General features: G+C 32.0%; 1 protein-coding gene across 1 annotated transcript in view; it reads left to right on the top strand.

Annotated features, from left to right (window-relative positions):
* Window positions 1-25547, top strand: part of LOC129227712 (uncharacterized) — a 52929-nt gene extending 27382 nt beyond the window's left edge. The window contains exons 5-9 of the mRNA XM_054862313.1: window positions 544-646; window positions 1458-1513; window positions 9212-9415; window positions 13768-14556; window positions 23894-25547. Coding sequence (XP_054718288.1) covers window positions 544-646; window positions 1458-1513; window positions 9212-9415; window positions 13768-14556; window positions 23894-24088 — 1347 coding nt within the window. The 3' untranslated portion in view covers window positions 24089-25547. The remainder of the gene's footprint in view (window positions 1-543; window positions 647-1457; window positions 1514-9211; window positions 9416-13767; window positions 14557-23893) is intronic.
* The last annotated feature ends 1077 nt before the right edge of the window (window positions 25548-26624 follow it).

The following is a 26624-nucleotide window of genomic DNA, read 5'->3' as shown; positions in this document are numbered from 1 at the left end:
CTGTTACAATTTTTTTTTGCAAAATACTAAAGAGTTTCAAACTTAAAAATCTGTATACACAGTAAAATTTAACTGTTTAGTTACATTTTGTAATAATTTTGAAAATTTTTTACTGAGTTTTTAACATAGTTTTATTTTACACATGAAGGTTCATTGTTTCTGAGTGTATTTGTGCAGTGAAAGTTTATTTTATGCAAAATATTAAAGAGTTTCGAACTTAAAAATAGGTATACACAGTAAGATTTCATAGTTTAATTACATTTTGATTTTGTAATAATTTTGAAAATTTCTCTCCCCCCCCCCCCTGGTCCATGGCATATCTTCTCAAATGGTACAAATCACCCTTCCAAAATGAGAACAAAAGCCCTTTAAAAAGATCCTTAGAAAGTTTCAATGGTGCAACCTGCCCCAGTGAATAAATATACCCCCCCCCCTCCCTCCAAGCTTTATGCTTAAAATTTATTTTGTTATATTTTGCTTTAATCCTAAGAAAAAACTGTTTACCTCAAATTTTTGTACAATTACCAAATTTCTTTGACACAGGCCACAGAATCCGTAAAGAATCAGAAAGTGTGCCTAGATACTTACAGTGTTAAAAGTCCTGTTGGAGCTTGGACGGTATCTTCATGTTGTGAAGCACTTGGAGGTATGTTCACCCATTAATGGATTTTTATTTGACTAATTCCGTGCCTCGTGGTCAACACCTGACCGTCTCCAATTTGGCTGAAATTGTGTAGAGGAGCAGATAAGCCTTTGAAACCAATCCATGCACATTTTCAGCGTTTACGTTCCAATCCTGAGGATCTAAGATCTCTTAAAAAATGACTTCAGCGGATCAGCTTTGTAAAATGAATTAATAGAATTTTTCTCCCTATTGTTTTTCAATTTTTCTTGAGTGGGGGAAGCCCCCCCCCCCACACACACAGACACTAAGTGTCCGACTTTTTTTACAATAATTCCCATTTCTACTTCAGTATGGTAATTGTCTGCTTAAAGAAATAAGAGTTTGTAACCGTTGTTTGTGCAGTTCCAAGAGTATTTTCAACATGTATGTTTTTATTCAAAATTGAAAAATCTCGATTATGTATAAATGTTGCTAAAAGTAGGTTCATGTTGATAACTTGGAATTTTTTCTGAAAACACCTGTAAAAGTCAGGGAATAACACTCAAACTTTCGTGGCAACCCTGCTGTATTGAAATTGATCCAACATTATGTACTCTGAGTTATTACTAATGAAATTTATTTAACTTATAACAGATTTAAAACCATATGATCTTAATTTAATGCATATGTGAAGGATCTCCTTTCCCAAACTTAACCTAGTTAATTTAGATGGTACAAACTGTTATCCTAAATTAACTTTTTTTTTCCTCTTTTAATAAATGGTTTATTTAAAAAAAATAATTGCCATAGAGTATCTGTAAGAGAACTAAAGTATTTTTTTTTTCTTTTTCAGTTTTCAGAGACATGTTTTACGTTGGAATGCCTTTCCTAGAACAAGCAATAGTAGAGGTTTGTTGAAGCTATTATCTTATTTATTTTTTTCCTTAAATGTAATAATTAGATCATTAATGCACATTTCACTTAAATTAGTAAAGATCTTCAAGTCTGTAAAAATTAGTTTCTAGTTCAGCGATAAGATGATGTTTCCTCTTCTGTGTACTTAATTAAACTCATTTTTAACTTCAATTTGAAGAATATTTACAAGGTAACAGACAGTTAAATTTAGTCATTTTAATCAACTAAACAGGGCTGCCACTGCAGACTAAAAAAGCGACTTTTTTGAAGAGCTACAGACTATGTCAACTATTTTAGCCTAAAATAAGACAAAAATGACTATTTTGTAATAAAAAGTACTACTATTTCAGCTTAAAAGCAACTAAAAATGTAAAAAATACAAAGAATGAAAAAAAAATGGAAGTATAAAAAAATGAACTTTAAATGTTAAGGCCGAACTTTTAACTCACACTGCTCTGCCAAAATTCGTGAAAAGTTGCTTTGTTTATCACTAAAGATAACTATAACAGCTCCCCCCCCCCTTTTTTTTTCTCCTAGCGCTATCAGACACCTGATGCATACCTCTTGCCAACAAGAATAACAATAATAACCTCATGAAGAGAAATATTACTTGTGGATTTGGCGGGGTCGGGTTGGCAATTATAACCTTCTACTCTGTACTTCCTGGTACAGAAGGAAGTAGTTTAGACTTCACAAACAAATGCTGATTCAATAACGAAACAAAGTTTAAAGGGACCAAAGAAGCAAAGTTTAAAGGGGCCAAAGGCAACATTTTTTAGGTATTTTAGTTACTGTGGACATTTTTACCTGCCATTTTCTCTGCAGCTGCAGTATTCGGACAATGTTATTTAATGAACATAGATTATTCAGCTTTTTTTATTGTAATTATTTTCCTTTTTCTGTAAAGGGTAATTAAGTCTTAAATGTGTAAATGTAAATAAAAGCTCTATCTGCAAAAGTGAAATGGAACTTAAGATCACAGTATTAAGCATTTTTCTTTTGTGATTTAAAAGCCTCCATGTACCATATAAAACACTTCAGAGTGTCTTCAACACTTACTTGCTTATGTAATATTTAAATTGCTTCACATTTGTAAGTACAAATTTTTTCAACACATGCTTACTAATAGCTATTACAGTTATATGGATGCTAATGTTTGCCTTGTGTTATTTAATGAACATACACCATTTAGTCTCCCCCCCCCCCCTTTTTACTGTAAGGGTAAATACAACTTCAATGTAAATGTAGATAAAAGCTATGGATTGCTTTAATGCATACATGATTGTGAATTCAATAACTGGGTTTAGGGGTTTTTTTTTTTTTTTTGAAAGTCAGTCGTGCAAAATAACTAATGTGTGTTAGCAATACTTTGAAACAGAAAAGTGTTTAACTGTAGTTGACATATGGTGGACATCAAATGATTTCTTAACAGATACTTGGATTATCCATTATACCATATAAGTGAAAATAATCAAAAATTTTAGTTTGTTTAATGGGTATCCAGAGTAGTGAGGATGATAAGTTACTTCATTTAATACAGAAAAGTGACTGATTTGTGCTTGAAAGAAAAACAGAAGTTTTTTTAACTTTTATGTCTTGAGACATTTTTAAAAAATAATTACTTGCTGTAATGTTTTCATTGTTTTATAAATATCTCTAATGTATGCACACCTTTCACATTCTTATCATTGAAAATAAGATTGGTACGAAACCATGTCGGGAACACCATTTACGTATAAATGGATAGAACTCTGTTTGTCCTGGTAATCCTGCTTATATACCATGCAGCTGAGGTATGTTTATTCATCAAAGTATATGTAACACGATTTAATGTTAATACTATTTTAAGAATAATGGGAGACTACTTTAAATACTATTTTTCTCATTTGGCGACTATTTTGCAGATTATTTTTCATTTAAGATGCTACTAAAAAAATTTTTTAGGACCATAAAAACTCGGTGGCAGCCCTGACTAAATCTCAACATGTTTTCTTTGATTGCAGCCAAATAGCTATAAGCAATTATCACCCTGTTTTGGACATTGCATGAAAAATATATTGTCTAACTCAATTTAAAATTATCTGAAATTATTTAAATTAGTATTGTTCAAAATGATGAAAATTGAAGAGGGGGGGGGGACTTTTTTTGAGGAAAACAAATTGTGTTAGAAAAAAATGTTTTTCAGTGATACAATATTAACTTTGTTCTCAGTATTATATAGTCATTATATACTGTTCAGTTAAACATTATTTTTGATATTAATGTATTATCTTTATATATTAATACACCAGGAAATTTATTTTGGTACCATTTTCTCCTCTGTCTGTCGACCGAGTTTCTTCATTCTTTTTTTTTGTTCAGTATACGTCAAGTTTTAGTGCTATTAATTAAAAACGCATTCTAACCTAAAATGGCTCTTTCGACGTGGATGGATAGTCCAATTTTTTTCAAGTTTCATACGATTGGAAAAGTTTTAAACAAAATACTCCCAAACGAAGTTTTGGTCGAAGCTTAGAAGGTCCATTGACCTTAATTCACTAGTAAAAAAGCTTAAAGAGGTTTTTAGTTAGCAAAACTCTTAGTTTTTAAAGTTGATTACTTTTCATTATTTATGGGAGCTATAATTAGCATGAAACATGAAGTTTTAATTGATTTTTTGAATTGTTCTTTCTACACAAAAAATGCATTTTAGTGCATCTTTGCACTTAAAGGTATGCTTCGAGCTTGGTTGGGTAGAAAGCTAGTAAAAATACTTTTTAAAGCATTTTCTCCATCTACGTTCGAAAACCCTAAATTGACTAGAAAAACAGCTAGAGGCAGTTTGAAGTAAGTTGAAATTCATTTTTATTGATTTGATTTTTTCATGAGATAGTTAGCATGAAGTAATTGCTGAATAATATTATGTATTGCCATTTTTTGATTGAATGTAAATGAATTAAAATTCTTGCATTCGTCTTTATTATTAAACTTTGTATAGGCATTTAAAATATTTCTCTGTGCATTTAAATATTTCTCCTATGAATATGTTTTCATGACTGATATTTTACTTATTACTTACATGACAATATAATTAATTGACTGTGAAGTTACAGCAATGAAAAAAAAATCAGTTCAAAATTTAATGCAGCATTTTTAAGGACAATACTTCAATTTGAAAGTAATATAGTCGGATCCCGACTTACGTAAGGGATGCGTTCCAAGACTCCTCGTGTAAGTCGAAATTTCGCGTTGTGGAAAAGTGTTGGGTATATGATTTTTTTTATTAACATACCCAACAATTTTAGATATTGAAACACATTTTAAACTGTTTTTGACCATTTTTTAACTATATATTTTCATTTCTTACCCACAAAGCTGAATTTTACCCTATTTTTTTAAAAAATTGCATTATACAACATAAAATACTGTTATGATGCTCAAAATCAATGATCAATGGGAGAGAGAGACATAAAAAAAAAAGCAGTATGGTACATACTAGTGATGCGACATCGATGACAAAACATCGATGTTTCAAAACATCGATGTTAGGAATTAAAACATCGATGGTATTGATATATCGACCAAAAAACATCGATGTTTCCAAACATCGATCTTTTTATTAATATATAACATACATTTTTGAGTATACTACACTAATTTAAGCAATACAAAAGAATACGTACCCGACGAATATATTGAAAATATTGAATTTTAAACCATGAATATAATTTAATAAGAATAAATTCGCAACATCTTAGTATTGTAGTAGGACAAAAACTGATAATATAAGACAAGCGCTGATTAATACAAACTAGTTATAGTAATAGGGAAATATTTTCAAACTAAATGAAACTAAAAATAAATTTACATCAAAAAAGAATCTAAGAAAAAATTTATCATAGCACTTACCATCAGTTGAATGCGAAAAAGTTGTGTTAATTATTTAAAATATATAAAATTAATTCTAACCAGACCCGACTCTTGGGGTTGGCGACCTATGCCACCGCCTAGGGCGGCAGAGTTTAGGGGCGGCCAATTTCATAATGGCAAAATGTAAAGAGGCAAAAAAATAAGGGGGAAAATGAAAAACTCAAATTAGTTTCTTTTTTTTTTTCCTGTAGGTCAAAATCAGCAGTACGTGAGAGTATGCTCGATGATTTAAGATAAAAAATACATATAGGCCAGGGGCGGCTCCTGTCAACATCGCCTGGGGCGGCAAATCGATTAGAGCCGGCCGTGATTCTAACAATTATTTTTAAGAGCAAGAAATACTGTTCAGCTCCGACAAGTTGAGCAATAGCCTTGAACAAGTCCATTTCTTTCAAGGGAGAGCAATCAGTATGAAGAGGCATTGTTAGGCAAGGTGGGGCAACCATTGCAAACCTTTTATTGGCGAGAAAATCCTGTACTGCTTGCTAATAGTTAGGTATAGTAATATTGTTCGCCAAATGGGCAATACACTGCCAACTAAATCCACAAATTTATAAGCTGTTTTTTCTGACCCCTATTTCAAGTAATGGAATCGCTGAATCGGTCAGGCAGCAGAGCTCAACTTGCCAGAGGTGGACAATATGTGTTGTACTGTTAGTTAATAATTAAACACAAATTGTCAGTAATAGAGGGACGACTTGTTGGGGGAAGTCGATAAGTAACCCCGAATATTGGTGCTGACAGTTTGGAGAAAAAGAAGTTTGTTTACTTTGTCCCCCCGAGGCGCATTTCTCTTTTTGCAGACTATCCCACCAGTCAGAGGAACATCTTTCCGATGGAACAGAAGTTGCCATCACTATCAAATACTTTAAAGCAACTTTTACCAGCTTTGAATTTTTAAAGCTATAATTTTCACCATAGTGACATATAGGATTTTCCTTTAGTTTAGGAACTGGAGCCTTGAAATAGACTGCAAGTTTTGGCACCAAACTACCAGTGTCAGGTTCTTCCAATAGCTTTAACCTCTACCTCACTCTCTAGTTCATCTTCTACTATCTTGTAGTGATCTTCCCAAAAACCACCACACAGAAAAATTAATCTTATAAAGTGGGTGCAAAAAATGATGTTTTTTTGGCAACTCCATAAGTAAACTTAATTACCTAGCGAGAAAATTAGAGCAAATTTTATGATAATTCTCAATTAAAATGCAGAAACATCAACATCGAAAAAACATCGAAACCAAAACATCGTTGGTCCAAAAACATCAAAAGTAAAACATCGATGTCGCACCCCTAGTACATACAGTATGTAGTAATAATAAAACACTGCACTGTAAGAAGTTACATTTATAACTTAAAAATTGAAGATGATAATTTATCCTGCTGAATTTGATCATCATTCTAATATATTTTTAAATACGCTAGCTTCGCATTTACATTTATAACATTTACATCTATGGTAACACCTCTGTGGGACCCCTTGGACTTATATGGATTGTCTTCTCTTGACTTATAATTATACGTATGAAAGATTCACCCATGCCTAATTGTTGTGCTTCCTTCGACTCATTTTCTTCAAGCGTATCAAGAATCTTTACCTTTTCTTAAATTGTGGCAAACTTTCACTTTTTGTTTCTATCTTCAAACTTTAGATGAAACAGTGTGCCTAGGTACCACAATATTTCTTCACTTTCATATTTAGAATAAATAAATGGAAAATGAAGAGTGGTGATACATACACACTAACAATATGCTATGTTTATAGTGCGGCACATGTGGGAACTTGGTCAGTCAGTGATGCTGAAATGATGAAAGTTCATTCACAAATTAATGGTTAGTAGTCAATAACAAAGCCGAAACTTAGCATCATGATTCCTTTTCCAATATTTTCGGGTTGAGAGTGAGAAATTCGCTTTAGCTCTGAAATTCGTTGCTCCTGAAAAATTTACATTATAGCCATTTCGCGAAAGTCGGATTGCGTTGTAACCAGGGTTGGCAAGTTTCTGCTGAGGCGGTTAAAACCACTGGTAGAAACCAGTTAAAACCGGCATGGCAAAAACCACTTTCTGCCACTTTGAGGCAGAAACTGGCAAAAACTCAAAAAATGAAAAATTAATTCTTGATATGCAACAGAAAATGCATGGGAAAAGTAATTAATTATTAACCAAAATACTGTAATTTTATTACAAAATTATCACAATTCAAAATCAAATGTTACATTGTTTGGACCCTGCAATTGCCTCGTAGAAAAGGTGGTTTCAAATATCTAAACAGGTTCTCAATTTACCACGAGCAAATGAGAAATTTTAGTATATTCTTAAACCAGAAGAGCTAGCAGACAATGCATCAAGGAGCAAGCAATGTTAGTGAAAGGTTCATCTATTGTATAACTGGTCCACCATGTAGTAACTGAGGTTGTGGTAAAAATTTGACTGGAAAAATAAGTTTTGAGAAATGGGATCAATTTGTTTTGCAAAGCTGTGACATTAGGTACAAAGTTTAGGCAAGTAAAATTCTTGCACTTTCTTCTTGAAGCACATGACATGATAATTTCAATCACAAACAATTTAGAGGAAACATATAAGTGAGCAAATTACAATCAGTAATGTCTGTTTTAATTCTGTAAGTCACTCCTCTTTCCTAAGCACCCCCGTATGATTTTTTATCCTTTGTTAAATTAATTCAAATGCTACGAGCCTCTGCAATTGGAAAGTTCCCTTTCTGAACTAAATCAAGGGCACTAGCATGAGATTTTATTTTTTAAAATGATGAAATGATGTTTAATTTTTAATTTTACTTAAACAAATATCGTTTACTAATTACTTGAGTTATTAAAGACATTTTTAAGTTTTTGCCAGTTTCTGCCGGTTTTTATCGGTTATAACCAGTTTCTGCCACTGGCATGGAAAACACTAGTTTCTGCCGGCAGAAAGCCAACCCTGGTTGTAACGGGAGTCGACTGTACCTGCATTTGCTATAACCATAAAGAAATCGCAAAGTCAAAATTTTCATAAAATCGTTGTATTATTGCAGTACTCTGTGTTTTTGTATGCACAGTTATAATTTGCTGCAAGTAGAGTTCTTTCATTTGTTAGTTTGAAATTTTATACTTCTAATTGCAAAGGTCAAAGCAACTTACTCAATACTGTTTGTTCAGAAGTTTTACGCTAAACTGATTTTTGCTGTATCATTCATCCAGAAAGATTTCGATAATTGACAAATTTCCTATCTTTATCCATTGGTGTCAAATTTTTGGCACCAAACCTGCAGGAGAAATGTTTTTCCTTTTCCTGTGTAAACTAAAAGTAATGAGATATGCATTTGCGTAGGGTTACCACAAATGAACCGGGTTACGAAAATAGTTTCTTTCATGCCAAAAATTTTGACGACCGTGCCAATTTCTCAATCATCAGAATATCTGTTTTCATTTGTATAGTTTGAGGATATCATTCAAAGCAAAACTATAATTCTTACTGTTTTGAATTGTAAGTGCATATAGCATTGTATGTTCTCAGATATGCAATGAACGATTGCATAATAGTAGATTTAAGAATGTTGGAAACAGGAAAATTCATATCTTTTCCTCAAATTGTCAGTTAGGGTTGTGATCAAATTGCAAACACTAATTTTTTTTAACATGCCTGCAAAACCTGGAAATGTTCAGGATGTCATTCCTATGTAAAAATTGCAATCCTATGTTTAAAATTTTATTATTTTGTGTTATACCTAATCATTATTATTATTTTCTTATCTCTTTTTATATTCCATCTTTTTCTGTTTGTAGAATATTACAGCAGATGTCATTTTAATATTGTGTAAAATACAGAATTCCAAAGATTTTCCATTTCCTTATGGAAATGTGGATTGCCGAAGACAGATATATGAAGTTTTACTAGCTATTGTAATTTCTCAAGGACCTCATCAATCATTTGCTCTTAGACATTCTGTTGGAATGTTTAATAGAGGCTTAAAGGACCCAAGTTTTCAGGTTAGTATTTAGAATTCTTTCTTTACAGAATATGGTTTTTTTAAACATCCCTCAATGGTTTCTCTTTTAAATGTTGTTTTTGCAAAAGGATTTCATGCAGTACTAGCACAAGCAATTCTTGACATTTTGGTTTTGGCTTCTGCTATAATCCCTTCTCAAACCTAGCTAGTGAATTGGTCACACTTCATTGGTACAATAAAGGAAGCAGTTGAAGGAAAAAACTTGTTTGATATGTGAAAATTCCCATTTCAAAGTACATATCATTAACGGTATCTAAATACCTCTTTAAAAAATTACTTGGGTAGTTTTTAACTCATAAATCAAAAAATAAATAAATAAAACTTAGATTACATGGACATTTTCAAAACTTCAGGTGGACTGGATTCTTACACCCAGACTCAAGTGTGAGAAACATAAAAGACTAACATATGCAATTTGAAAAACTAACTTCCTTACAATATTAAATATAACCTTCATAACATGACACTCCAAGAAACTTAATTTTTAATACCAACCTATTTCCTGAAGCCAGATTCAAACATTTAAGTGATTTTAAAAAAAATTAAAATAAGATGCAAGTTTTGTTTTGCAACTACCAGGGTTCGTACACTCCGGGAAAACCTGGAATTGTCAGAAAAAATGACATAGTCAAAAATGTCAGGGAATTTTCCAAATGTGCCCCCAAAACTTTTTTTTCCCAAGGAATTTTGTTTTATGCGATCTAATCTTCATTTTTATCGATGTTTTTTAAAAAAATTGTAAACATTTTAAGACAAAATGACGCTGACAATAAAAAAAAAAGTGGCAACCTAAAAAAACTTCAGCAGTCGCCGTTTTTGGCTCTCATTAGTTATTTTCATTAGTTTGCAATTAAAGAAAACATCCAATTCTGCTTTGTTTTTAGAAACATAGGCATTTTAGGATTTTAGGATCGTGTCTACTTCCCTCTTATGAATGACCAAAAATGGCGACTATGTTTCACAGGTAGCTGAAATGATTTTTCGATCAAAAAATAAAAAGACTTCCCCCTATCGACTCTCCCATCTTCTGGTTGTGCTTTTGAAGCAGTAAATGGGCTTCTCCTCTGTTGAGTTTGTGCATAATTTCTGTTCACCCAAGAATTTTTTTCCTTGGGACATAAAATGGTCTGCAAATTGTTTTTTGAGCAATCACGATTGCTTATTGCTTTCATTTGACTGTTTTGGGGTCCTATCATTTTATTTTCCCACCAGCACCCTCTGCCAGCACCGCCGTTGCGTCGACCGGCCTCACGATGCTGCTCCTCTTGCGAAAACCATCTCCAGGTTGCGTCAACATTCTACACACACAGGCATACATACATACACCTGCAAACACACATACATACACATACTTGCACACACCCACACTCATGCCTGCACACAGACACAAACACACATGCATACATACACACACATGCACACACACTCATGCCTGCATACAGGCACAAACACATACGCATACATACAAATTCCTATACACACACACATATCCACACACTCATGCCTGGGCACAAACACACACCCCTACATACACACACTCGTGATTGCGAAAAACATAATTTGAATTCAAGAAGCCAAAGTTAAAATTAATTTAATTTATCTTTTATTATTATTATTATTATTATTTTAAATAATTTTCTTGACAAATGAAAAATTTTGTTCTTAAAGCTTAGTCTTATCCTCATTGCCTTGGACGCTAATGTGATAGAAACTTTTCAACTGAATTTTAGTATCATGAAGATTTATTACTTTTTAATTAACTTCATGTGCGGCAAATTAAAAAAATTATTTCTTATTTTTGGGCGTAGCCGCCATATTTGGTCATTCTCAAAATGGTAGAAACACAAGTACACAAGACTTTTCAAGTGCCTAAGTTTCAGAAAACGGCACTGGATGTTACTTGCAATGCAAACTATTGAAACACAAAATGTGCTTTTTTTCCCGGATAATTCGTAATTATTTTCTGGAAAAATGCAAAATTTAATCTTCAGAACATTTTTTGTTCTAATTGATTTGAACTCTAATGTGCTAAATGCTGACTACAGTCAATTCGCGATAACTCGAATCTAAAGAGACCGACAAAAAACTTCGACTTATCGGAAGTTCGACTTACCGCTAGTTTGCATAAAACAGACAAAATTACAGAACTTAAAAGTTTTTAAGCACAATATGCACAGTGTAATCAAAAATATTGAGAAAAAAATCAAAAGCATTGTTTTGATTTCATTGCTGTTCGAACCACTTTTAATAGAGCTGATTCTACTTCAGGAAAGGTGCACATCTTCATTCCTTTCAAATTCGGATTCATGGATTCTACCGCTTTAGAAACTTTTCTTTTTCTTTGAATATCATCGACAGAGTACTTGCTTAGACATCTTTAATAGTGAAGAAAACTCACTATGTCTCTCAGGAACTTATCAGCAAATGATCGAACTAAAGAATGATGGGGAACGCATCTTAGCTTAGGTCAGCCTTTGAGTAAAGGTACAATCAGTTGACTTGACAACTTAAAAGCAAATTCCTAGTCTAGCAACATGTCAAAGTGTAAACAGTACAGTACAACAAATGAAAACAAACTAACTCATTTCCGCATGTGTAACTCCTTTATCGCACATTGACTCTAAGGTCTTTATAGGGCTATATTCTAATTGACTCAACAGGTGCTCTTCTTGCTTTAGAGGTCTATTTGCAGGAATTGCAAGTGAAGGTAAAATAATTTTTCTTTCATAGTCACTTGTTTCTTTCTTTCTTTCTTTTCTTTTTTTTTTTTTTTGAAATAAATTTCGAATCATCTTTGAAAAAACTTCGAGGAAGTTAACTTAGAGATATTGAGAATAATTATCATGGAATTAAAGATAAAAGGTTTGGGACTTGATAAAAACTTCAAGTAATCGCGAATTGACTGTATATTGCTTTAATTGTATTTTTTTTTAAGGATTATTAATTATTTATAACTACTTTTATGCTAAGAATTCAAAAATCTACTTATTATCTTAAATTTTTCACTTAGTCGCCATATTTGATCGTATGCACGATGGAAGTAGACTTAAACTTCCAGAAACAGAATTGAATGTTTATATCAATGTAAACTATTGAAAATAACTTTAAATGTGCAAAAAGTTATGAATTTTTGAAAATTAACTATTACTTTCTGGAAAAGAAAAATTGAAATTTTAATGTAAGCGTCCTTTAATATGCGAAAGGGAAAAAAAAGATTATTGGCATTGGCCTATGATCGGCGGATGTTGATTTTTGTTATTATGCGTTATATGGTATGCCGATCCATGCAACAAGTTAATCATATTTATACTGAAATTTAGCTTTGCATTTTGCTCAATATGTTTTGTGTTATTTACTAATAAGAAAATAAAAGAAGTATTGTAAACTAAAAGCGGATGCTAAAAGATTGCTGCACTGCTACAGCAAAATGCTATAATATGACGCATGACGCGTGACATCAAAAAATGCTAAAATAAGTTGAAAGTACTCTGTTTTCAACAACGAATTAAAACGATTTTAAACAAAATGTTTAAAAAAAACTTAAAATTTTGAGAGAGAGAGAGAGAGAAAGAAAAGAAAAAATCCAAGTTTTTTTTTTTAATCTAAGGGGAGAAATTTCAGTTCTTCTGCATTGCTACTTTGAACAATTTTAATTATTTTGAAAATATCATTCTTTAAACTTAAATTTTGAATGAATTGAGTAACCTGGAATTTTTTAAAAAACAACCTGGAAAAGTCAGGGATTTTTTTCTTAACCGCAAGTGTATGAACCCTAATAGCACAGAAAGTTCAGAACTTTTTCTAGATTTAAATCAGTTTTTTGTAATTCCAAAATGCACATGCAATAAAATTTGTTAAACTTGTGCTTTAATAAGGGCGGATCCAGCGTTTGGTTTTGGAGGGGGTCACTTTTGAGCAAGAGTGGTGGGCTGGGCAAATTTTTTGAAATTGAAGTCCCCAAAACTCAGTTTTATGCTATCTTAGATTACTTAAAAGGGGGGTTTGGTCATGATTGAGCTCCCTCTGGATCCGGGCCTGTGCTTTAATAACATTGATTTGATTCTAGTCGACTCTTGATAACTCGAAGCTTTATGGCTTGAATATTCCTTTATCCTGAAGTTTTCGTTGGGTCCCAAACTCTTGCAAAGGCTGAACAAACTTCCCATAACTTGAACTACCAACGACTCGAAGTTTTTAGCCAGTCCCTTGGAACTTCAAGTTACACTCTTTTTTTTTTTTTTTTTTGAAAATTTCTTGTTGCACTTCTTATGGAAGTTTTTAAAAACATTGAGTTTTTTTATTCTAACTCGTGCTATGCTCTTTTGTTTTTAGATAGTACGCATCTGTCAGCAAGGTATTGCTCACTGTAAAAATATTTTGCATCCAAAGAAGCATACTCTACCTGGAATTCAGCAAGCAAGTGAGCAAAGAGCAGATGAAGAATGGCAAAGGAATGCATGGGGTTCCCAGATTCCTTGGGCTTTAGAAGAAAATCAGTTGGAGCAAGATGTGCCAAATGTTTCACAAACTGTTGAAATTGGTCCTTCCTACCATGGAAATAGTGAAGCCGACTTGCATGTAGCAGAATCATATTCATCAACAGGTTATAACGAACATATTTCAGAAGGTCAAGTTAATGGTGAAAGTGAGGTTGTTGTGCCCAAATTTCAGAATTGGAGGCAAGATGAAGAAGAAGAAATGATCGTGGAAAAGAAAATTTTCAAAGATGTTTCTGAAAAAGTGTCTTCTGAAGCAAAACCGGCATATTCATATTCTGAGCCTATGCCAGTTGTACAAGAAGTCGAAGTTGCACAGAATTCGTTCAATGAACAATCGGTTGAAGAAAAGATGGAATGTGATACACTTCAAATTGTGGAGAAAAATCAGCCTGGAAAAGAATTAAATGAAGAGGTTTGTCAAAATGGAGATGTTGTAGTGTCTGATGAAGAAATGTCTCAAATTCCAATTGCAAAAACTGAAAATGGCGAGTGCTCTGTATCTTCATCTGAAGAGAATTCAGAAGAGGAAGAAGAAGAAGTAGAAGAAGAGGAGTATGAAGAAGCAGAATCAGTTGAAGATTCCCCAGTGAAGAAGTTACAAATATCTAGCGAAGATTTGGAGGTAGGAATAATTTTTTTTCCATCCCTTAAATGATTTCTATTGATCAAAAACATCTTTGTTCATAGAAGTCATAAAAAGACTACTTAAAATACTTTTGAACCCTAGTATAAAATAATTATTGACAGGGTAGTTGGCATCCTAAACTTGATTATTTGAATATTTTTTTTAATTTTTATAAATTTAAATATATTATCAATAAAAGGGGAATCTTCAGTTTTGGGCTGATTGTTGACATATTTGTTTGCTTGATTTGACATAAGCTTAAGACAACAGTGGGAACCCCTTCCTTCCTCCACTGAGAGAGAAGTTCTGCTACTAACTCTGATGTCTAATGATAGAAGAAGGTAATTGTAATTAGGTTGCTAAATTTTGAAGATGAAAGAAATTTTAAAATTTCCATCATTTTGTTGCTAAGTTGTTCCCTGGAGTCCACATGCCCCTTGAAAAGTTCTTGAACTTTATTTTTACAACTAGGGGCCTTTAAAAATGCTTTAAAATGGAATGTAGTCCTCAAAAATGCTCGGAGTTAGAAAGTGTCTATTGGTAGAACATACACCCGTCACCTAGGGGTAGTCAATCCTCTCCCCTGCCCCCCTCCTGCTTTCGAAAATTAATATATTTACATGACAGTGGGTGTGGGTTTTGCTGTTTTTTGGGTTACATTTAGTGTATGTCCTGTGCCTAGAGTTTTTGTGCAATAACAGAAACTATGCTAAATTACACAAATGCCCTTCTTTTCTGACATGTTTCTGTCAGATTTTTGCTGATGAATGGTATTCTTCATTTTTTGCTACATTATAATTTTTAATAATATTTTAAATCTTTAACTTTTTTTTTTTTTTTTTGAGCGATCACAAACTGCTTATTATTTTCACTTGAACATTGAATGACGCCCGCATAATTTAATTTAGATTTTTCTATGCTTGTAATGCAGGCATCCCTCTGCCTCGGAATCAAATTATTTATAAATGACCTTTTCGACTTTATATAATCCTTTTTACGCAAAACAACATCCAGCACATAACATCCATGACATTCATTTGAATTTCGACTCCTTAACTTCAAATTATGGTAGCGATCAAAGCCATTAGTGGAAACCAGAAACCCAACAAGTGGAGTTCTATATTCGCGATTGCAAAAAACATAATTTGAATAAACCTTTTTTTTTTGGATTTTATTCTAACTTAATGAACTATGTGTGGGTATGGGAAATCAATGCTCAGAGTATGGCTAAGTTCTATAAATATTTTATCAATTAAATATGTATAATTATTTTTATGCAATATTGAACTGCTGTACAAAATTGCAAATTGCTCCCCAAAACCACCCTAGAGGAGTTCTCAAATAGTTTAAGGTTTGTAATCCCACAGTTGACTTAAATTTTGCAGTTTTACTCATAATGTGTGTTTATGTTGTTCTATTTTTTATTTAATTTTATTAGAATTTATATTTTTTGTATTTGCCATTTGTGATTAGTATCCCCAGAAACTAGGTATTAATCGTGATAATACATGAAGTATGAAAGTCTTATGATTTACAAAGAATCTGTAGAAAATGCTGTAGTTTGAAAAAAAAAGCTTTTTTTCTTTCATTTTCATTTTGAAGAGAGAATCATGATAAAGTTTAACTTTTTTTTTAATTGCAAACCAAGAATTGTTGTTATCAAATATCATTTATTGTTGTTGTCATTACTGCATGCTTATTGTATCAACACAAAGCTTCTATGTCTTTTAGAAACTAATTTCTGACATTATTAGTGACAATCATTCTCAATATCAAATAAAAATGATTGTTTATTTAGAAAGCTTCCAGAATGTGGATTTCTTTGAACATAAATACAAGCCACATAGATTAGTTCTGTGGATCATAGGTTGGACACTACTGTTTTAGGCTATCTTAAAAACATTTTGTAGCTGTAAATTGTACTATTCTTACAGTCAAGGTTGTAGTGGCCAATGACTTTTCTTTTCTCTACTAAGTGAAACAGTATTCTAGAACATATTTTAAATAAAACTTATTTTATTCCCTCTATAATAGAAAGGAAATTCTACTGTTCAAATGTAAATCCTGCCTAAAATGGAACTTTTTTTAAATCTCTTAAAACCATATAGTCCAGTCAATGAGTCTTCAAAAGAGGGGTGTACTGTGCATGGAATATGCAAAAATTTTTGACTTCAGTATATTGTTAGGGATAGCTAGTAAGTAAACATACTAAAAGTTAATAAACGTCAGAATCGGTGAAAAAAATGCATTCAAAATAAAAATTCAAGCTAAATAAAGTTCCTATAGAGCTGTTTTTACACATATTTGTCAAAGTTCCTGTAATTTTCAAGGTATATGTCATGAAAAATTGATGATTTTCGGTGAAATTCTCTCTTTTTGTCAAACATTTACTCAGTGCCTCTTAGGATCAATATTTATAAAAATGATCAATGACAAAGTTGTAGAGGTTTAAATTTTCTTCAATTTGATGTGCTACTTTGTGATATTTTATTCAACCAATCAAAAGTTATTGAATTTCAAACACGCACCTTCGTAGCAAAAAAATTTAACACGTGCCATTCAAATTTCAAACCCACTGGAAAGGATTGCGCACTTCTTCTTTCCTCAATGAATTCCACAATCTTGGTTGACAACGAAGAAGTATTTGTTGATTACTACAACAAAAATTATGTCACACTTCCAGGGGGACGGGGGGGGGGGGGTCAGAGAAATTGTGACTTTGTGACAAGGGAAAGAGTAAAACAATGTGTGACATCAATCATTTTTTAATAAGAATATGTTTATGAAAAGTACTTTGTAACAAAGGGGGAGGGGGTCAAAAATGTTGAAAAAAAGTGTAACATCATTTATATGGACAGCCCCTTACCAAGAAATTGGACAAAGAGTTGCCGAATAAAGTATATTCAGTATGAATTAGCTCCATACTATAACTCCATATGGCACTATTTAACGAAAGAAGACTGAGAAAGTGCAGAAAGTCAGCACTTCCTCATAAGGAAATTTGTTAGAAGTAATTAATAGGTAAACATTCTGAAAGTCCCCGACCCTGGGGGGAGGAGAAGTTTAAAGTGGGAAAGGGGGAGCCGATTTTTGTTTTTTTAGATTATTTCTCGGAAATGGCAGAAAAAATGTGTTCAGAATAAAAGTGAAAGTTAACTAAATTTATAGTGAACTTGTTTTCATGCATATATGTCACATTTCCAAAGGTTTTTAGGTATACGTTCTTGAAAACCAATAATTGGGGGGGGGGGGAATTACCTCGTTCTTTTTGTCTCAGAGTGTCTGTGCCAAACAGACACACAAGGAATCTGTAATGTGCTTCAATAATGTGACATAGACCCTCACGGTTCTCTGTTTCTCGAAAACCAACCGGCTGAACACTTGAACTGCGGATTCAAACCTGATACCAAAGAAATACGAAGCCAATGCCCAATCACCGCGACACCCAGCTGGCAAGCAATCAAAAACTAGACATTTCTAACAGGCATGTAAACTCAATTTCATTATTCTTATTGAAATGAATATATGATGCTATTATATGGTAATGATTAATAATAGAAACAAGGTAAATGTAATTGACATGCAGCACCTTTTTGTTTGGCGCAGTATAGCTCTCAAGGGCTCTTACGCCATTAAAAATAAAGAAAGAAAGAAAAATCAGCACCTCTTTGTAACTATAGTTTTTATTACATTATTACTAATCATATTTTGAGTGTTTATATGGACTTCGATTTTTAACTGGCCATGACTGTTTATCAAAGCATCATCACCGTTTGAAGGTTGTCGAGAGTCCCAATCGTCCTCTTTGTAATTTAAACCAAGAAATGGACATTCGCCACTTGCACCCAGCTTTCCAGACGTAGCCTACGCAACAGTCATTGGGAAGCAAGAGAGCGTTTCGGCAGCTAAATATTTCACTTCATTGTTCCTTGTGTTCTATCTATTGTGTTTGCTTTTGTTATTTTGTTCTTTGTAACTGTTTCTTGCTGTCAGCCATTGGAAATATAAAAAAATGTATATATGGAATATGGCCTGACAGTAATTAGAAAATGAAACTATCATCTTTTAAGGTGTCATCTTGGTTTTATTCTGAGGCGGAAGGGTGAAAGCTCGTTCATGTCCACCAGCTGTGGAAAAGTTGCTCCAAGAAACTGCCCTTGCAATGCAAGCATGCGACAGACTAGCTTAATGATGATTTTCTACAAGTGACCTTCCAGTGTCACATCCTTTCGTGCATCGGTAAATTAACATCATCATGAAGGTTCCGTCAGGAGCAACATATCGAATTCCGAAAGTTTCAGCACAAGTTGATCATTCCTCGTTTCCCAAACCCCAATCCTCTACTTCGCCATTAAGCTCCTAACTACAATTGTACCTGGTGGTACGGGAGAATTAGAGATCAGACTTAATCAGTGGCGGCTCGTACCTTGAAAAAGTGAGGGGGCCAGATCATAGGTGCACCTTCCCCCGGTTTTGAATTTTATTTTCTAATATGTTTTTTTATATTCAAACTTCCTTAAAATAATTATTTGTGTTGATAAATGAAATTAAATTCATTTTAAATACAGGATAAGCTACAAAAAACTTAAACTGCTATGTAAATCACGAAAGATATTAATATCATGTTTATGTCCATGATTGCTGGTAGGGTGGTGCACTTTCACTTCCTGACTTTCAGAAACAAAATTTAACTAATAAGGCAAGGGAAACTTACAAAATACATCACGAAAATGTCTAATCTCACGTTTTATGTTTAGTACGCTTTCCGGTGTTTCAGTATGGCTTCCTTTGCAGCACCGATAAGGCGCTGCAAGGGAGGCACTTCTGCCCCCTGACTTTCCAAAATAAATATTAAAAAGCAATATTAATGTAATATTTTTAATAGTAATATTACTTTTAATCTTTTAATTACTAATTATTTTGAATCAATAAAATTATTTGTTTTAAGCAAGGTCAAATTACAAAAGTGCAAAAATATTGTGATTAGAGGAATTATATATTTATATTTAAAAATTATAAATTAATTAACTTTAACAAAGTTGAAAATGCATCTCAGTAATCGCTTTAAAATAAATAAAATAAAACTAGATAACCTAAATTAACTAAAAATAATTAAATTTAAAAAAATAGTTTACAAAATTCTTAGCGATTTACATGCGGGTGTACCCTTCTGCATATGAATCTGCCGGCGCCAGTTATTTTTAGTTAGACAAAAAAAAAATTTATTTATAAAACTCTTTATTTTCTTCAAATTAATGATAACTTGTCACATCTTCTTTAAAACTACATGAGCAGGAAAAAATCTCATCAATTTGATTGATTTTATTTGATCATCAAATCTCCCAATTTTGAAACTTGTAGTATTTTTATGCAGACAAAGTAGACTTGTAGCAATTTTAGACCGTCTTTGATGATGTTAGGGGAAAGAACAGTACAGAGGACTCTGGGAAAATTTGTGGAAATTGAAGTCTTAAAACGCGGTTATAAGCCATATTTATTGACGTTAGGGTAAGAGATGGAGCTCCAGGACTCTCTCCGATTGTTTTTTTTTTCTTTCTTATTTTGAAAAATAAATAGAAATTAATTCCCCCCCCCCCTCTAGTTTTTCAAAATTGCAATTCCAAAAACGAAATTGTAGACAAACTTGGAAGATTTTTTACGGGAAGGGCTTCTGGAGCTCTCCCCTAGTATTTTTTTCAAAATTGAAGTCCTAAAATCGGCTTGAAGAAAAGAAAAAATCTTCGTATAATCTGCGGATAATACAATGCAAAAAGATGAAGTTTTGATTTAACATACAATTTTAGCAACCAAATTTAAAACATGAAATAATAACTTTTAAGGTATATTCAAAACTAACATAAAAAATAATCTAAAAAATAATGATCTCTTCTCCAATTTGTCATTATAGTATGCTAATTACTTGAAGACAAAGAGTCAAGAAAGGAACAAACGGTCTGATCTTCAGCAAATGAAGGCTTTTTCTTTTTCTGTATGTTGTTTATTTTACATAGCCTGAATCGCATAAGAAGAATATTCAAGCTATGTAGAATATACAACATACATGCAAAAAAACGGTTTCGGTGAAACCTGCTGAAAATATTAAGGTTTAATGTGTTTGTGTTGAAAGGAGAAAAACACACAGATAATCCGTGGCAGCGTATAATCCACACCTCATTAATTTTACTTTTTTTAATGGATAATCCGCGGATTATATACAGAAAAATACGAAACAATTCTTTTTTTTTAATTTCAAGTACGCACAAAAAAAAAAGATAATAAATAAAAAGTTATAGATTATTGACTGAAAAAAGTGAGGGGGCCTGGGCCCCCCTCTGGCCCCTCCCACGAGCCTCCACTGGACTTAATGTTTGCAACTACTTTGATAAATGATTTGTAGCGAAACTCATTGTGAGACTTTTCTGTGGCTGGAGCACCATACCATGAGAGATACATATGACCCAGCAGCCTCAGTGGATTCAGAGGAAGAAGAACTGTTGATATATACCTTAGATACATGTTGTATGATTTTAGATTTTTGGTACATTTTGACAAACCCTTTTCTCCTGAGATACACTGCGGATCTTAAGTTCCTCTTTCAGATTTTACCAGCAGAATATTGTGATCAGTTGGGGATTTTGCTATCAAGATAACAACTAGGAGGACTTCCTCTCAAATAATAGCTACCCAAAGAATTTTTCCATCTGATGATAGCTGTCCTTTGCAATATCAACGTCAGCATCACCTAAAGCTCGGAGTGTATTTGTCTCATTTTTCAACAGCTTCATCATTCGCGGATTTGTCAGCTGACTGTTATTATGAAAGTTGGACAGAAACCTTCTTGTCTGACGGTCGTTTCAATTTTCCAACTGACATTGATGTGCATATGTTCAGTTTGTACAGTTGTCTCTTTTTGCCAAACAGTTTTGTAGACTAGGTATCCTCAGTAACAACAAATTCAAATTTAATTCAATCAATGTTGTTTTTAATTTCCTTAATAAACATATTGTGCTGACTTTCTGCATTCCCTCAGTTCACTAATTCATACTGCATATACGTAATTTGGCAAATCTTCGTCCGATTTCTTAGTGAGAGTCTGTTCATATAAATGATGTTACAATTTTTTTCAACATTTAGTACCCCCCTAACCCTCTTACAAAGTACTTTTCATTAGCTATGTTACAAAAACATATTCTTAGAAAAAATGCTTGATGTCACACATCGTTTTACTCTTCCCCCCATGTCACAAAGTCACAATCTCCGACCCCCCTCCCCCTGGAAGCGTGAAATTATTTTTGACGTAGTAATCCACAAATACTTCTTCATTGTCAATCAGGATTGTCGCATTCATTGAGGAAAGAGGAAGTGCGCGATCTTTCGAATCAGTTTGAAATTTGTAAATGGCAAATTTTTGCCATGAAGGTGTATGTTTGAAATTCCATAACTTGTGATTGGTTGAATAAAAATATAACAAAGTAGCATATCAAATTGAAAGAAATTTAAAGTTCTTCAACTTTGTCAGTGACAATTTTTATAAATACTGATCCTGGGAGGCACTAGGAGCAAATGTTTGACAAAAAGAGAGAATTTCTCCGAAAATCATTGATTTTTCATAACATATACCCTGAAAAATCATAGGAAATTTGACAAATATTTGTAGAACTAGTTCTATAGAAACTTTATTTTGCTTAAATTTTTATTTTGAACACATTTTTTCCACCGTTTATGGCATATATTAAAAAAAAAAACCAAAATTTGTTTCCCCTTCCCCCTCCCACCTTTATCTCACCCCCCCAGGGGTAGGGACTTTTAGAATGTTTACTTACTAACTTCCCTTATCAACATTCTGAAGTCAAAAATTATCGCATATTCCATGCATGCTACAATGTGGTCACTGACTGGACTAATGTAATATTAATAGTTTTAGTTTTAAATGCATAAGACATGAGGAAGAAAACCATGTTTTGCAGCTTGCCGAAAGTATTTAGCTTTTTTTTTTTTTTTTTCGTCCTCTTAATATTGTTAACTAGTGGTACCCGCACGGCTAAGCCCGTAATGGAAAATTAAAAGGTCTTTTGGTTCGCCTGTATATTTACAAATAATGTATGGTGAATTTTCTCACCAATTGGGCTTGTACTCATGTTACAGTTCCACGTTATGATAATTTCGTAATTTACTCGTCTATCTTATGATATTTTTGTTCTTAAAATTGGATTGGAAAAAGAACCACATCGAATTTTCGAAAAATCGCTTCAAGGTGCATACCCCCATGGTACAAACTACCTTTGTGCCAAATTTTATGAAAATCGGCCGAACGGTTTAGGTGCTATGCGCTTCAGAGAGATCCGGACAGACAGAGGGACATTCAGCTTTATTATTAGTAAAGATTAACAACCAGTAAATAGTATTGAAAGTAATAATAATGCATAGCAATTTTCGCAATTTTATTTTTGTACTCAAACCTTTTCTGAAAATGCAGCAATCCCTCCCCCCTCCTAGAAATCCCCTGCTGAAAAGAAAAAAAAAACAGTCTGGGCAGGAAAAGAATTTAGCATTACTTACATTACTTGCACTAAATTTCATGAGAGTTTGGCAATGTTCCTAATGTTAAAAACGGATGAAAAATAATTTATTTGTACCATCCCCCATGTGTATATGAATTTCTTCATTAATTCTAACTCATTTTACAACAGGGTTCGTTGATTTAAATCAACTGATTTTTTTTAAAAAAATTGATTTAGTTCAATTTATTTGAATTGAGTGTTTTTTTTTTAACAAAATCATTAATTAAAATCTGTTTATTTTATTTTTATGAATTAATTTTGCATTTTTAGAATATATTGCTCTAAATTTTAACTACATTGCATTATTCTTGCAATATTGCTTTTACTCCAAGATTACAGTTCAAATCAGTTCAGAAACAAATAAAAATTTGCAGTTTTTCTTATACACCATCACTAATATACTATAGTTCAGAAAAGTAATTGCTCAATATATTCTTTTACACTAAAACTTACATGATGATGGAAATCTTATTTTTAAGCAAAGCATAAAACAAAATCACTTCTTATCTAAGTATTATAATGTATTTATAAATCTTTAAAAATAAAATGTATTGAATAGTTAGAGAACTTATCTTAGTTTTAAAAGTAAGCTGAATGGATTCATCTATTCTATGAAATATATTATGTTTAATAATGTAAAGTATTCGATAATTACAAACTTTTGAAGTTTAAAGTAAAATCAAAACAATTCAATTTAAATTTTAAAAAAAAGATTTTTTTTATATCAAAACAAAAATTAGGAATCCTGTTTTATAACCATTCCTCTGTTGCAGAGTGATGATGGGAATCCTCCTCCTCAGTCTGATTCAGTTCATGAAGAAGTTGAAGCTGATGAAGTTGAGCATGAAGCGGAACCTCAAGCTGATTTACCAGAACTTGTTGAAACAGAAGACAAACCTCCTTCATCTCCGTCACTCAAACAAATGTGTGATACATTCGTGCTTTGTGAAAATAAAGATGCCAGCTGAAAATGGCATTTTCTGTCGAAATATGCATTTCCCATTTTTAAGAACTGAAACATATGTAGATTTCATTCTGTTGTCATGAAGATAAAATCTTTGTGTATATCATTGCATATATTTTTCATTCAATCTTTATTTTACATGGCATCCCATCTCCATGAATGCACACTGGCATTCATTTATGAGCATTTTTTCAAATTGTTTTATATACTCTATATAAATATGTACATTTTTATATTGAAAGAAATCATCACATGATGTTATGCAATATTGTAAGATGTTTTCATTGAAACATTTTCCTTTGGGGCAATTTCATCATAACAGGTTATCGTTTTTGCAGAAGAAAATGTCCCTGCAGCTTTAAAATAGCTTTAAATATTTATCTGAAATACAGTTGTACATTGCATGTGATTAAAGAAACTAAATAAATATAGGACTTTGAAAAAAAAATATTTTATTTTAGTAATTATAAATTAAAAATGATATCAAACACTTGGTAATTTGTTAGTCTGTTACAGTAATTTTAAATTTATAATTATTGAAATGGAATTTTTTTTAGGGGACTAAACCATATTCATTTAATTTTTGTCATCACATGCAGTGTGCAATCACATTTGAGGTAAATATTAAATATTGTTTTAAAGCTGTACAGACATTTTTTCCCCCAGACTTACCGTTTGGATTGAATTGCCCTACGCTGTATTGTGAGATTTAGAAAAGAATATTTTTAGTAATTGGTTTATATACATATTTTCAAAACCATTATGGCAATAATGAGTGATCGACTACTATCTAATTTTGCATTGAACTATCTCTCATCAAAATATATAAAAAAAAAATTATTGTTTTTATTATCATTATTTATATTTCTTTGGAAATAAATACAAAAATGATCTTAACGTATCAATAAATTTTGCTTGTATTGCAGTTGTGAGAAGTATGAGTATTTTTCTGCTAAACTAAGAAGATGAGTAAGGGATTGCTTATGGGTGGTTAAACTTTTAAAATGTTTTTTTTATTTATTGATATTAACAAGAGAGTTTTCCCCCTACATTTTTAACTGATTGAATAATTCAGTTGGAAATAATTTTTGATTGCATGTTTAAATTTTTAAACAGAAATTTTGTTTTTTATCATTATTATCCATTCCCCCCCCCCCCCCTTTCTGGCAAGAGGCGCTCCTAAACAAAAAAAACTTCCCTACTTTGATCTTTAGAGACATATTTATTATTGATTTTTTAAAGGCTTTCACAACACACAGTGTAACACAACCTTTGTTTTGTATCATCCTAAGAATGGTAAGGAAGATATTTATGAAAAGAAAAAAGTATTTCAAAAGAATATGATGTATATTAAAGATTGTTTAAGCTTTCTTTTGACTTTTTGTGGTAGTAAAAGTAAAATATTTTTGGATAAATTAGAATTAAATTATTTTTTTTATAACATTTTTGCAAATAATGTTCAAAACTGCTTATGTTTTTTATTATTGTTTCTTTCTTCAAAAAAAAAAAAAAAAACTCTTATTGAAGATAAAACTGAATCTATTTTCCCTTTTTTTGAAAGAAGCATACTTGTTTTAAATCAACGCAAAAGAATATTTTTTTAAACAAAATTATTTTGTTGCCCATACTTAAGTCGCATTTTTATACCTTTCAACCTGAATATAATCATGAATTGTTTCCACTGCTATATATAATTGATTCTTAATTTTTAGGATCCAACCAACTTGTTTATTCATTTTGTAGACTCAAAAACAATATCTTAATCTTAACAGTACATAAAAAGTACATTTTTGTATGCATTATGTAAATTATAATCATGTCTGAAAATCTATTAAAGCTGCCTATCATTATCATAACCATACTTTTCTTAATAAAGTTAAATGAAAGTTAATGTTTTGGCTCTTTTAACTGCACACTATTTGACCACCAGAAGACCATGAGCTACAATTTAAGAGAATTTCTGTCTGTGATTGCTGTATTTAAAAAACTGGTTTGATGTATTGTAAAATATGCAACTCAACATGAAATACTTGATTATTTTAATTGCCTAAATGAACAAATTTACAAATAATGAAGATCGAATTAGAAACTATAACCACACCAGGGCCCAATACAGGCTGATTTTACTACTGTTTTTCGGTACCTTCACAAAAATCTTATTTTAAAATCGGTACTTTCACAAAAATCAAATTATAAAATCAGCAGCTTCACAAAACTATCTTTGAAATCCGGCACATTCTAGAAACAATATTAAAAAATCGAAAATTTTACAAAAATCTTTATTCTAAAATAGAAAACTTGTTTTTCTGTTTGAAACACAGTTTACTCATAAAATGAAATGCTAAGGTGATTTATATGAACAATCGCTTAGGTAACAACCCTTTTCATAGTACTAAACTCATTTTTAGCTGTTTTTTGCGAAATTGCATTTATGCAAAGTAGCATCGTTTTGGGGATGATAATTTCCTGAATTGTACACAGTACAAAGCCTATTTAGCTGAGATAAAATGGTAATTTCCCTACCTCTTAGCCCCCCCTCC

This window comes from Uloborus diversus, chromosome 8 (assembly GCF_026930045.1).
Source record: "Uloborus diversus isolate 005 chromosome 8, Udiv.v.3.1, whole genome shotgun sequence".
NCBI classification, from domain to species: Eukaryota; Metazoa; Arthropoda; class Arachnida; order Araneae; family Uloboridae; genus Uloborus; species Uloborus diversus.
Note: the sequence above shows the minus strand (reverse complement) of the source record. Positions and strands in the feature narration are given on the sequence as shown.